Below are 15,035 nucleotides of genomic sequence, written 5' to 3'. Positions count from 1 at the left end.
GTTTAGCTTTGGGGAAGCTGAGATAGATTTGGGTTTAGTGAGTTTCTTCTTCCCTACATCTCTTAGATCTCTCCCCTTCCCCCCCAAAAAAGTAAAATTGTCTTACAGTGGAATTATTTCAATATTATGGTCTGCTTTTTAATGAAATATCCTCTTTTCATCTCTTTTTCACAAATACCATAAATGCTTTCCCCTTCCCATTGTATCATTTCAGGTGTACATCAAAGTTATAGACACAAATAATCACAGGCCTCAGTTTTCTGCTTCAAAATATGAAATTGTTATACCTGAAGACACCGTTCCAGAGACAGAAATTCTGCAAGTCAGTGCTACAGACAGAGATGAGAAGAATAAACTTATTTATACTATGCAGGGCAGCACTGATCCCATCAGTCTTAAAAAATTTCGTCTGGACCCTGGAACTGGCTCTCTCTATACTTCAGAAAAACTGGATCATGAGACCATGAACCAACATATTCTCACTGTAATGGTAAATAAAAACAAAATTTCTTCTGTAGTCAACAAACGTATCTTTTTTAATTTGTTTTTCATGTGTCCACTTAATTCAAACATTTAGTTTAATTTGTATGTAGTCTTTTCCTCTGTGACTGTTACAGATTGAACCTTCAATTATTACTGATATTTTATGAACTGCAGAAGTAACAGTGCTAATTACTAGTAATATGCTGTTTCAGGTTCGAGATCAGGATGTTCCTGTAAAGCGCAACTATGCTAGAATCATCATTAATGTCAGTGATACAAATGATCATGCTCCGTGGTTCACCAGCTCTTCCTATGAAGGACGGGTGTATGAGTCAGCAGCTGTTGGATCAGCGGTACTTCAGGTTACAGCATTAGATAAGGACAAAGGAAAAAATGCAGAAATTGTGTACTCTATTGAATCAGGTATATTGACTTTCTTACATCTTCAGTGTATTTTGAAACGATGCTTGCTGATACTTTGTTCCAACTATAGACATGAAAAAAATAGCTATAAAAAAGAGGGCAGTACAGGTGTATGTGTCTTATTCTGTGAGATGTATTTAATATATAACCTCAGAGCATTTAAAAGAAAGCTACAATGACAAATATTCATCTCCCTCCCTTAGCTATTTATATTATCCTTTAGATACATTTGGAATGTTTTAGTAGTAGTAGAAGAAAAAGATACCTTTAAACCCCTAAGAGGGTTGTTAGAAATTACAAAAGTATTAAATTCAGATCTAAAAAAACCATTATTTTTTTAATAATGTAATTGATACTTTGTGGCATAGGCAAAGCAAGGATTTGATGAAAAGAGTAAGAGCCCGAGACAAGAACTTTTGTGTTTAGCACAATGTTAAAGAAAGGAGCTCAAAAATAACTTATAAATATCCATATATTTAGACATTAAATAGTCCCAGGTTTTAAGTTAAAATTTCTGATACATGTAGCAAGGAAGGATTTGCTTTGCATGGTTCCCTCTGCCTGATTTTAAATAGTGAGACTGCTATTCTAGCTCAATAAAATATATAAGAAATTCTTTAATATCTGGTCAATTTGGCATTAAGGTTCCTTTCAGATTTCAGGCCAGAGAAGAGCACTGGGTGCTGCTGCTTATTTTTAATGTTAGTATCTTTCTGAACTTGCCCATAACAAAGTAATTGAAATGATGGCAATTTTGAATAGTATGAAAACAGTACGACATTGACTGAGTTCACTTAGCAGATGGATGTGAGTTTTGGTTCAGTCCATTAAATCTAGATACAAGCCTGCTATTACCAAGGTCCTGAATTATTTAGGCCCTATGACTGAGAAAAAAAAAATTCATTATGTGCAGGACTACTTTAAAGATAGAAAGCAATTTAAAATAAAAATCCCAGTAACAAGCATAAGAAACTGTGTATTAAAGAGAACAGTAGGTAAAAAGTTTTCAGTTACTGTTGCATGCAAGTTGATATGCGCAAATGTTTTATTTGACAGAAGTTGCTTTGTAAAGCATAGGAATTCTTTACTGTAAATATTTTCCTTTTCTTTCCCCGAAGTGTTATTTTGACATGAAAACATACTTTAACACTGTATTAAAGCAAAACTATGATTATGATACTCTGAGGAGGAAGAATGTACTTAAGTGTCTCATAAGTTGCTTAAAATATGTTTGTTTTATGTTATTTGTAGAAATATGATTTTTTTACTAAACTGGACACTAATGTCCATGAGACTTTTCTCTTGCCTTTCCCATTTCAGTAATGCTTGTTTTGCAAATGCCAAAACATGGCAAGAAAAAAAACATGTGCGTGCATGCTCTCTAGAATGAAGTTCCACCCTGTTCTCTTCCTTTCTTCTATCTTTTTGTAGGAGTAAATGCAAGACTTTCTTAGGTTTCTTTTACAGGACTGCGACCTGCTGGGAGGTTAGACCATTATAGTTGGTGTTCTAAGCATACGGAGGGAACATTCCTTAAATGCTTGTAATGGCTGCTCAGCTTTGTAATGGGATATTCTAAGAATGCCACTGTGTTTAGAACCCCCACTAAAAAAAAAACCAAACCCACAAACAAAAAAAAAATCCATCCAAAAAACCTCTCTTGCCTACTTGTGTGCATAACTCAGAAGTTCTTAATGAATTTTTTCCATGCTGAGAACATAGCTTTAGTGATGTCAATTTTTAAGGCAGTAAAATTTTAAATCTTACCATGTTTAGTACATGACCTGAATTTTGTTTGCAGTTTAATTCGGCTATATATTTTAAAATATAAAGAAAACAAATATTTATCAAATGGTAACTACTAATCCTCCACAGGTAGTATTTTTTTTCCTGATACTATCACAGGGAATAATTTGCCTATGTATTAATATGAAGTTAGGAGAGATACAACTTTTGGTCAAATTCAGAAGGATGAATTTTGAAGCAGTAATTTAAACAATACTTGCATAAGCAATTAAGATTCACAAGTGTGAATTCATTAAAATGCTTTTTTTTTTTTTCAAAAGCAGTCTAGTTACTTTAGATCAGAAAATGTAACTTGTATTCCACTAATGATAATTTCTGAATATGTTTTTCTTTCAGTTTCAGTAGATACTTAAGTTGACTTAAAACTGAACTGAGTGACAAAGATAATTTGAAGAAAATACATAATTTATAATATTGAAACTTGCAAAATACTTGTTTTCTTTTTAAGGTTTTTTAATGGAAAATGAAACTTTTTTTTTTGCATTTATTTTAAAGGCTTGGATGGTTTTGCTAACCATGTTTTATGCAATGTTTCCACAAGTAAACTTAGAATTAGTGCTAACTCTTGATTAGGGAAGACTTTCCAGAGAGGTTAACAAATGTTTTTAAACAAAACTTAAGAAACTAATATTCTCTGTGATCTCACTACTTGATCTCTTTTAGTATATACCTAAATAAGCAATTGTCTTTTAAGTTCTGTGTACCTCTTCCTTAAATACTTTTATTTTACTTTACAGGGAATATTGGAAATTCCTTCTTTATAGATCCCATTTTGGGTATGATTAAAACTGCAAAGGAATTAGATTGTAGTAACCAGGAAGAATACAACCTGATGGTAAAAGCTACAGATAAAGGAGATCCTCCAATGAGTGAAGTGACCTCTGTGCGTATATTTGTTACGGTTTCTGATAACGCCGCACCAAAATTCACAGCCAAAGAATATTCCACAGAAATCAGTGAAAGTGCCAGCATTGGCAGTTTTGTTGGAATGGTTACAGCATACAGTCAGTCTTCTGTAGTTTTTGAAATAAAAGATGGTAATATAGGTGATGCCTTTGCTATCAACCCAAACTCGGGTGTCATTGTTTCTCAGAAGATTCTTGATTTTGAAACTTTGCCTATTTACACTCTAACTGTGCAAGGAACTAACATGGCTGGGTTGTCCACTAATGCAACAGTTTTGGTACATCTTCAAGATGAGAATGACAATACACCAATTTTTATGCAGGCTGAATATACAGGACTCATCAGTGAATCAGCGTCAATTAACAGTGTGGTTCTGACTGACAAGAATATCCCATTAGTAATTCGAGCTACAGATGCTGATAAAGAATCTAATGCTTTACTTGTTTATCAAATTGTTGAACCATCTGTCCACAAGTATTTTGCCATTGATTCTAGCACTGGTGCGATTCGGACAGTAATGAGTCTGGACTACGAGGAGACAAATATTTTCCACTTTTCAGTGCAAGTACATGATATGGGGATACCACGCTTATATGCAGAATATGCAGCTAATGTTACTATTTATGTAATTGACATCAATGATTGCCCTCCTGTGTTTTCAAGAGAGTTGTATGAGACATCCATTTTGGTTCCAACCTATAAAGGCGTGAAAGTCATCAGTGTAAATGCCACTGATGCTGATTCAGGCATTTTTTCACAATTAATTTATTCCATTATTGAAGGCAACATTGGAGAAAAGTTTTCAATAAACCCTAAGACTGGAGATATAACAGTACAAAATACAACTCAGTTAAGAAGCAGATATGAGTTAACAGTGAGAGCATCTGACGGCAGATTTGCAAGCACTGCGTCTGTGAAAATTAATGTGAAAGAAAGCAAAGCAAGCCAGCTGAAGTTCACACAGAGTTCTTACTCTGCAACAGTGCAGGAGAATTCCACTGAGGCAAAAACAATAGCTGTTGTTACTGCTATAGGGAATCAAATAAATGAGCCTTTGTTTTACCATATTCTAAATCCGGACAGCAGATTTAAAATAAGCCCAACTTCAGGAGTCCTTTCAACAACAGGAATACCATTTGATCGTGAACAGCAAGAATCTTTTGATGTGGTCATAGAAGTGACAGAGGAATACAAACCATCAGTTGTTGCACACATTGTAGTTAAAGTCACAGTGGAAGATGTAAATGATAATGCTCCATTTTTTGTCAATCTTCCATATTATGCTGTTGTTAAAGTAGACTCTGAAGTAGGCCATGTTATTAGACGTGTCACTGCGGTAGATAAAGATAGGGGCAGAAATGGAGAGGTGCATTACTATCTCAAAGAACATCATGAACATTTCCAAATTGATCCCTCTGGTGAAATATCACTGAAGAAGAAGTTTGAACCAGACACACTAAATAAGGAGTATCTGGTCACAGTAGTGGCAAAAGATGGAGGAGACCCTGCTTTTTCTGCTGAAGTTATAGTCCCAATTACAGTTATGAGTAAAGCTATGCCAGTTTTCGAAAAACCTTTCTACAGTGCAGAGATACCAGAAAACATTCAGCTCCATAGTCCTGTGGTACATGTACAAGCAAACAGCCCAGAAGGACTTAAAGTGTTTTACAGCATCACAGATGGAGATCCTTTCAATCAGTTCACTATCAACTTCAACACTGGAGTTATAAATGTTGTTGCTCCTCTTGACTTTGAGTCTCATCCAGCCTACAAACTGAGTATTCGAGCAACAGACTCCTTAACTGGAGTGCATGCTGATGTGTTTGTGGACATAATAGTGGAAGACATCAATGATAATCCTCCTGTGTTTACAGAGCAGTCTTACACTGCAACCCTTTCTGAGGCATCTGTCGTTGGGACGTCTGTTGTACAAGTGAGCGCTACAGATGCTGATTCTGGAACAAACAGGGGGATTTCCTATCACTTGGTTGAGGATAATAGTGAAAGTCATGACTACTTCCACATAGATAGCAGCACTGGACTCATTCTTACAGCAAGAACTTTGGACTATGAACAAATTAAACAACACAAGTTACTAATAAGGGCCATAGATGGTGGCATGCTGCCCTTAAGCAGTGATACCATTGTAACTGTTGATGTAACTGATCTCAATGATAACCCTCCTCTTTTTAACCAATTGCTTTATGAAGCTAAAATTAGTGAACTGGCTCCCCGAGGGCATTTTGTGACATGCGTGCAAGCCTCAGATGCAGATAGTTCAGATGTTGACAAGCTGGAGTACTCCATTCTGACAGGCAATGACCAAAAGAATTTTGTAATTAATAGTAAAACTGGTATTATCACTATCTCAAATCTACGCAGGCAGACACTAAAGTCACACTATAATCTTAACGTGTCTGTTTCTGATGGGGTCTTCAGAAGCTCAGCCCAAGTCCGTATAACTGTAACCAGTGCCAATATGCACAGTCCTGTTTTCAGCCAGAATGAATATGAGGTTGAACTAGCTGAAAATGCTCCATTGCGTACTTTGGTGACTGAAGTTAAAGCAACAGATGAAGATTCTGGTACATATGGCCACGTCACTTACCACATTGTTAATGACTTTGCAAAAGACAGATTTTATACAAATGAGAGAGGGCAGATATTTACCTCTGAAAAGCTTGACCGTGAAACACAAGCAGAAAAAGTAATTGCTATTAGTTTAATGGCCAAAGATTCAGGAGGAAAAGTTGCCTTCTGTACTGTTAATGTAATACTTACAGATGATAATGATAACGCTCCTCAATTCCGAGCAACAGAGTATGAAGTAAATATTGGATCTGATGTTCCACGGGGTACTTCTGTCATTAAAGTCTGGGCATCTGATGCTGATGAGGGTACAAACGCAGATATTACATATGCTATTGAAGCAGAGTCTGAAAATGTTAAAGAGAATTTAGAAATTGATTCATTATCTGGTATTATTACTACAAAAGAAAGCTTAATTGGTTTAGAAAATGAGTTTCTGACCTTCTTTGTTAGAGCAGTTGATGGTGGATCCCCCAAAAAAGAGTCAGTTGTTCCTGTCTATGCTAGAATACTCCCACCAGAAGTGCCTCTTCCAAAATTTTCAGAGCCATTTTATTCTTATATGGTTTCTGAGGACATTCCAGTTGGGACGGAGATAGATATTATCAAAGCAGAGCATAATCAGACTTTAGTATATCGTCTGATTAAAGGGAACACTCCTGAAAGCAACAGAGATGATGTTTTTGTGATTGACCGACAGACTGGAGAGTTGAAACTTGAGAAGAATCTTGATCATGAAACAACTAAATGGTACCAGTTCTCAGTACAAGCCCAGTATGCAAATGAAGATTATAATGTTGTTTCCTCAGTTGAGGTAAGCATTCAGGTAAAAGATGCAAATGATAACAAACCAGTTTTGGAGTCCAATCCATATGAAGCATTCATTGTAGAAAACATGCCAGCTGGGACAAGAGTCATCCAAGTTAAAGCAACTGACTTAGATTCAGGACTCAATGGGCAGGTTACTTATAGCTTGGATGCTTCTCAAGAACCAGACATTATAGAGTCTTTTGCCGTAAACATGGAAACTGGCTGGATTACCACTCTCAGAGAACTCGATCATGAGAAACAAGACAAATACAAAATCACCGTGGTTGCATCTGATCGGGGTGAAAAAGTTCAACTGTCTTCTACGGCTGTGGTTGAAGTTGATGTTACAGATGTGAATGACAATCCTCCACGCTTTACTGCAGAGATATATAAAGGAACGGTCAGTGAGGATGACCCTCCTGGTGGAGTAATTGCCATCGTGAGTACAACTGATGCTGATACAGAAGAAGCCAACAGACAAGTCTCTTATTACATTACAGGTAAATCTTTTTGAGTAATGTCAGAATAATCATTTAAGTGGTCCTGGAATTATGTGAGATATAACTTAATTTTCCAAGTTATTGAAAAGTATTAGAAATCATGGAGCTGCAAAGAAAGAATGTGTATGTCTTAATATGAATATTAAAAACTTCAGGAGGGAGGAAAATGAGTTTTAGGAAACAGGTCTTTAGCATTTCATTTTACATTTGCCTTGCTTAAAATTTTTTCCTACGTTTGTTGTTTACTTATATATCAAATTTTATTTAAAAAACATATTTACACTGAAATTAGTAGTGCAGTTAAAAAACAAACAAAAGAAATTTGACAAAATAATAGACTATTAATTTCCAGTGGAATATTTTATTTTGTTATTTAGCATATGTCTTGGTATTATGTTATCTGTAATGCTACATGAATTTCTACATTGATTTTTATAGATTCTATTGGCTGCAGCTCAACTTGTATGAGCATTTACTGACTGTTTCTTCCTGGAAAATGAAGCTGTTTCTCTCTGAGCCACAGAGAGTGGCTGTTTATTTGCATTTACATTTTTTTCTCTTTAGGTATAACTTAACATTGATAGAGTAATAGTAGCAGTCTCTCACTTTAATTAAATGCTTCTTTTAATATTTCAGGAGGTGATCCCTTGGGACAGTTTGCTATTGAAAATATACAGAATGAATGGAAGGTCTATGTCAAAAAGCCTCTGGACAGGGAAGAAAAGGATAATTACCTTCTAAATATTACAGCTACTGATGGGACCTTTGCAACTAAAGCTGTGGTGGAGGTTAAAGTCCTTGATGCTAATGATAATAGCCCTGTTTGCGAAAAGGTAGGCACAATCTTGTATCTTCCATATCCAGCTGCTTCCATACGTAAAATGTAAACTTTCTCTGAAATTGCTTCTCAGGAGAGTGATAAATAGGTATTCCTTTTATGCTGGTAACAGAAATTTGGACTATTAAGATAGAATGCTGGGAAAAAAAAGTTATTTCGTGGACAGGTTTCTTAAATAAAAATCCAAAAACAATTAATTGATGTTATTTTAACAGTCAATGAATATTTGAAGAGCATGAGGAGAATTGTAGTACATTTCTCCTGTGTTAATGCATACTTCTGCGAAAGGAATTGTTTTAAGCTGCAGCCAGTATATATGCTCTGTTTTCTGAAGGAAGCAAACCCTCAAAGAAGGCTGCATACCATCACTTAGCTGATGTATTTCTGCATTTCCTGTGATAAAAGAGTTGAAAAGATTGGAATTTTGTCCTGCAGTGGCATGCAACAGTGCCAAAAATCTGTAATCCATAAATATTTTCTTGTTACAAAGCCATCTACCTTACCAAATTATATAGCCTGCAAAAACGGACATGAAAAATAAAGAATGTAAAAAAACCCCAGGGTGTACCCTGCAAGATATATAATTGCCTTACTAGAAAACCCTGAGTTTTCATAGTCCACAATGCTTTGTTGTTTTGTTTTGTTTTTTTTTTTTTTTTACTTTAGCACATTTGGACTTTCATAGCCTCTTGTTGAACACACATTTTATGTTACTGGGTGGAAAGGCAAAATCTTTTCTTGTTCTGGGAATGACCAAGTATACAGTGAGCATTTGACCTTTTTCTTAGTTGATATTTATGTTGGTTACTTCTATATAAATGATTGCAGTTCTATACAGACTAGTAAGTTGGTGGTTTTTAGGTTTTTTTTCCCTTTATTAATATTGGTGTTATAAGGCTCAGTCCTTCTAACTTAATGCACATCCCTGACATTGGTGAGCTGTAAGTGCTTAGTGCCTTTAAATTCTGGGTGTTTTTTCCTTAGGATTTATTTAAACTGGAAGCTTTTATTTCATGCCATTACAAAAAAGGCAGGTATTAATTTCTTCTAGATTGAGTCGGAACTAGAAAAGATAATTTACCAAAAGAGGAAAAAATGAAATGACCAAAAAATTTATAACTCCTGCTTTTGGAATCCATTTAATTATCAGTTAATCAGTTACAAGTACTTTGAGTTCTTAGCTATGCAGTGATGCTCAAGAGTCCCCATGGTTGCAGTATTAATTACCTTTCTGAATGATCTAATAAATGTGACATAATTAGAAAATTGTAGGTTCTTTTCATTTTTAGGTATTTCATCCTCTGGTTCACTTCATATGTTACCAGACATTCAAATAGGGTATTATCTCATCTGTCGTCCCTTTTTTCTCTCCCCTTCCCAAGCTCTACTTGCTTCATATGTTTAGTCTTTCAATGTAACTTTAAAATCTTGCAGGCTATGTACACTGATTCTGTTCCTGAGGATGCTCTTCCTGGCAAACTGATAATGCAGGTGTCTGCTACAGACGCAGATATTCGTTCCAATGCAGAAATTACTTACACACTGCATGGCACAGGAGCAGAAAAATTCAGACTCACTCCAGACACAGGTAATAATGCTTTTTACAGCATACAAAATTGCAGTCATCACCTCATTTTATAAAATGATTTGTTATTACATTAAGACATAGATAAATGTCAGTAATTTAAGCTTTCCATTAAGGGTTAGTTTATTAAATAACTATTTTAAATATGAGTTTTCACTATGCAAATACTAATAACATATTGAATAGAAGTCAGGGGAAAGGCAGGTATTTTAATATACGGGGAACTAAAGAGTAAATAGAGTAAATTGCCCCGAAACCAGAAACTTCCATGCTGAAGTGACTTGAGTAAAAGTATGCTATAAATTTTGTACTTTTTATATTCATTGTAGTAGTAGCAATAGTGGTTTATAAAATGAAAATATCTTCATTCAGATTCTCTTTGCCATCATTTGGTTTGGCATATTAAACAGGATGTGGTTAGATGGAGCAACAAATTTCCATAGTAAACACCAAAAGTGCCTTCAGTTTTATTGGCAGCATTATATAAACAAGATTAACTTTTAACTTGCCTGACTTCAGATTTCATGACATTCATGTTTTCTGGATTATAACACAGGTCAAAGCTAATACTAAAATGCTGTGCTCTGCAGGCTGCAGTAGACGAGCAGTAGGAAAGGAGTAGTAAACAATACAGAAAAATTTAAATAAGATAAATGCAAAGATATAGTGGAAATATGGAGAAGGAGATCAGAATATTTCTGTGACAAAATAAATGAGAAGGATCTTACTTCATGGGTATTGTTGGCTTTGAATGTCACCTGTGTGCTGTGCTAGCTAGCATGTCATTACGTAAATTCAGAATTGGTAGGGCTAGAACACTCATAAACAATATTTCAGAATACTTTTCTGAAGTGGTTAAAAGGAGACAATGGCTACATACTGCGCCTGTCATAGTGTTTTCTTTTACATTGGAAAGAAAGTATGTGTTCAACTTTGAGGTTTGTCTGTAGCAGCAAGTTATATTTGATAGTGTGAATTGCTCTGTTTATTCATTGAACGTTAGAGGAGAGTCAGCTCAAGAGCTGTGGGAGGAACACAGCTAAATAGCCCAGGAAAACCATACTTGGATTTTACCTTGCATTTTGTTAAAGCCAGAGTTCTAGTATTTTAATTTTCTTTACACAAAAACATGTGGATGCAACACGTACACAAATTCTCTCTTTCTGCACTGTAAGGTAGTCTTACTTTAGCTAATTTCTGTTTCAGAGGCATTTGAAAAAAAAAAGCCAAAGGATTTTAGTATTTAATCTTTTAAAACTGAAAAGGCAGACCACTGATGCACTTTGCCCAAAGTGGAGCTCATTAGTGCAGTACAGCTGTTGACTTGCCACTGATTAAATTATCCTCAAAAAGAAAATTGTTTCATTTTCCTGAGTACAAAGATTTTAAAGGAAAAAGTGTTAGGGATACTTAAGTTTTGCAACTCACAACAGCTTATGTATGTTATTCTTTTTATAGGTGAACTGAAAACGTTAATGCCACTTGATCGTGAGCAGCAAGCAGTTTATTATCTTCTAGTGAAAGCCACAGATGGAGGAGGAAGATTCTGCCAAGCTAATATTATTCTGACTCTGGAAGATGTGAATGATAATGCCCCAGAGTTTACAGCCGATCCTTACTCCATTACAGTATTTGAAAACACAGAGCCTAAAACCCTTTTGACAAGAGTGCAGGCAACAGATGCAGATGCAGGTATGCATTCTTTGACTGATACTTGGTCTCAAAGTTACAGTAATGTTTATTTAGTCTTATCCTGAGAGGTATTAAGTCTTTCAGTGGAACCGACAGATGTTCAATACCTCTCAGGATTAGACTCCTGAAAGATATGTTTAGGTCTACTAAATCATGTAACACCTGACTTCCATGTGCAAATAGCTTGGAAAACATCCATTTTGTGTCTCTGCAAAAAAGAAGAGGGGGCAGAGAGACAAAATGTTGGTTATTTTTAGTGTGATAGGCTATTAATGTTATGACAGGTTAGGTCCATCCTTTTACTCCTGATGTTAGTAAAAGGAGTGTCAAGCCGTGTCTGTTCATGTAAATATACATTCATAGATTTTTTAATGTGTGTTTCTCAGGCTAGCCATTGATGATCGCGCCATAAAGAGAACCCTGGTTGACTGTAGCTTGCTGTATATGCTACCCTGTTAAGATTTTTGCTGCCTGTATCTTCACTGTTTAGTTAGAAGTGTTTGAACTGAAAATTACATTGGAAAGAGTTTGTTTTTAGGCTTTGTTGTAAGGAACACAATAGTATAAGGTCTTTTTAAAGGTGTATAATTTCCATATATCATTAGTTTACTAATCAAATAATTAATAGTTGCCTCAGTCTTGTGAAACAACCAATCTGCTTTGTGCTGTGGTAAAGCTAGGTTGCTGAATTGGAAGGTAACAGACAGATGTTTTCAGACTTTGAAGTCTAGTCTTTGAAGCTCAGGAGGAGCAAAATGCTTGGCACAAAAACCTATGGGTTTTTGTTTGCTTATTTAATACACAAGTCTTGCCAGAAATTATGTTCCTGTTAATTTATAAACTTACTGGAATTGAGTCTAGTTATTTGATGCAGTCTAACTCTCCCATATCCTCCTGTGTTATTTATAAGCCTGCTGAGCATATGCTGTTGTTCTAAAGTTATAATTAGATTTATATTACTAATCATTTCATACTAGCTAGTACTGTGACTGAAGCAGAACCGTGCTTCGTGTTTTTTGTGTGACAGGAAATTGGTGCAGTGAAGTGTTAGCTTAATTTTTTAAATCAGATTGCATCTTTTTGGAAATCATTCTGCCCTTTACAAAAGCCTTTTTAACTCTTGCTGATATTTACTTTAACATGAATGATAATATTGAATATGCATGTTTTATTTCTATAGCTATCAGATCTGTTATTATATCGGTGTATTTTAACAGCTGCTTCATACTCCACAATTGTTTTCAAAATGCAGGGATGAACCGTAAAATCCATTATTCACTGGTGAACTCTGCAGAAGGCCAGTTCTCTATTGATGAATTCTCTGGAATCATTCGCTTGGAGAAACCTTTGGATCGGGAATTACAAGCTGTGTACACTCTAACTTTGAAGGCTACAGATGAAGGTTTACCGAGAAGACTGTCTTCAACAAGTGGTCTTATAGTTTCTGTTTTGGATATAAACGATAACCCACCTGTATTTGAACATAGGGAGTATAGTGCAAGTGTATCAGAGGACATTTTGGTTGGAACTGAAGTTCTCCAGATCTATGCTGCAAGCAGGGACATTGAAGCCAATGCTGAAATCACATACTCAATAGTCAGTGGGAATGAACATGGAAAATTCAGCATCGATTCAACAACAGGTAACAGATTACAACTATACATTAGGCTAACCAAGCACAGTATCATATTGTGTTCTACAGTAATTCAACCAGATAGGTTATGTATAATCCATATGCATCATCCTGCCTGCAAAGCCAGTGCTACTGTCTGTTCACCCATTTGCCAGCGTGCTTACAAGAAGAGTGCGGCATAACGTAGAACAGGAACTTTATTTGTTGCTGCTATTTATTGTTATTTGGGTTAGACTCATTTAGCCAGCAAGAGTAAGGATTTCCTAGCTGGAATATTCCCCACACTGGGGGCAAAGGGGGTGGAAAGACATAGTTCTGTAATGATAAAAGCATAATAGTCTTTTCACGAAAGCTGTATGATCAGAATGAGTGGACAGACTTTGTAAAAGAAAGATCAGAAATTAAATAGATTGGGAAAACTCGTCATTGGTCCACAAAGACAGTAATTCTAGAGGAGTTCGATATGGCATTAAAGGCAGGTTGGAATATTCTGTTCAGCCATATATCCAGCATGACAGCGGAGATGTTACGGCTGTATGTTAGTCAGATTTGGTCTCAGGAAGCATTTAGGTTTTGTGGAGAATTTTTCCCCGTTGATGACAATTCTTCGGTAAAAATCAATATACATCTCAATTCTAGCTTTGTTTTGTTATATAGTTCTTTTTCTAGAGTTAATTTCTGGTAAAATTTTGGGTTTTTAAATAAGATTTTTAACCAAAGGATAATAGTAGTTAACTGTACCAGTGTAAATGAAATTATATTCTTCCAGCTGCTTTTTCCAGTGTGCATGTTGGTACTATGGTATAGAAATACTTTGCCAGTTTAACTTTATTTGAAAGGAAAAAAAAGGTTCCAGGAAAACACTCTTCCAGCAGCAAATGTGTGTGTGTGTTAGGGACTGCGCTATCTTAACTAGCTGGTTTAAAACTCAACACTTTAACTCGGATATTTCTATCAATCAAAATTCATGGTCAGACACTTCTGTTGCTACCTCCGCATACTCCATGCCTGACGTTAATGCTGGTGGCGAGGAAAGTCAGGTTAAAATGTCATTTCACATTTTTGGTTAATTTCAGTTGAAAATTAAGAAAAGGACATTTTCTAAACACATTTTGTATTTTTCTTCATTATTTTCATTAAAAAATGTGAGGTTCTGAAGTGTGAGTCTTTTGTAGTAATGGCAGGAACTTCTCACCTCTTCACTTTTATGTGTGAAGCCTAATCATTTCACTGTGTAGCTCTGGCTTTGCAGTGACAAATCAAGCCCTGAAGAAGCTGAGTACTTGTCAGACCAAAATCAAAAGTTGCAATATATAATACTACAGTAATAGAAGAGTTTCTGTGAGGGGTTTTTTGTTTGTTTGTTTGTTTTTTCCTTCCCTAGGAGCCATTTTTATCATTGCGAGCTTGGATTATGAAAGTTCTCATGAGTACTACTTGACAGTGGAGGCCACAGATGGAGGCACACCTTCATTAAGTGATGTTGTAACAGTGAATATTAATGTAACAGATATCAATGACAATACTCCAGTGTTTAGCCAAGACACTTACACTGCAGTAATCAGTGAAGATGCTACGCTTGAACAGTCAGTCATTACAGTACGTATTGGTGTTTTTTTCCTTTGAAATACTCTGTCGTGACAATCATGCTTTTAGTCTTGAAGGAATAAATATTGATTTGAAGATGGACATAAATGGATAAGTTTTCCACTGAGTGAATTGAAAATTTATTTTGAAAAGGTTTCAGAACCCGGGACTTGAGATGCTGTG

At 35.6% G+C, this 15,035-nt stretch overlaps 1 protein-coding gene across 1 annotated transcript in view; it reads left to right on the top strand.

Moving 5' to 3' along the window:
• Positions 1–208: 208 nt before the first annotated feature.
• FAT1 (FAT atypical cadherin 1) overlaps positions 209–15,035 on the top strand; it is a gene marked incomplete at its 5' end in the record, with an annotated part of 34,984 nt that continues 20,157 nt past the window's right edge. The window contains 8 exons of the mRNA XM_029085372.1: positions 209–490; positions 696–906; positions 3,450–7,517; positions 8,154–8,350; positions 9,790–9,943; positions 11,399–11,632; positions 12,885–13,274; positions 14,650–14,864. Coding sequence (XP_028941205.1) covers positions 209–490; positions 696–906; positions 3,450–7,517; positions 8,154–8,350; positions 9,790–9,943; positions 11,399–11,632; positions 12,885–13,274; positions 14,650–14,864 — 5,751 coding nt within the window. The remainder of the gene's footprint in view (positions 491–695; positions 907–3,449; positions 7,518–8,153; positions 8,351–9,789; positions 9,944–11,398; positions 11,633–12,884; positions 13,275–14,649; positions 14,865–15,035) is intronic.

The sequence above is a fragment of the Antrostomus carolinensis genome, unplaced genomic scaffold (assembly GCF_000700745.2).
Source record: "Antrostomus carolinensis isolate BGI_N321 unplaced genomic scaffold, ASM70074v2 scaffold53036, whole genome shotgun sequence".
In the NCBI taxonomy this organism is placed as follows: Eukaryota; Metazoa; Chordata; class Aves; order Caprimulgiformes; family Caprimulgidae; genus Antrostomus; species Antrostomus carolinensis.
This window is presented reverse-complemented; position numbering and strand designations above follow the sequence as displayed.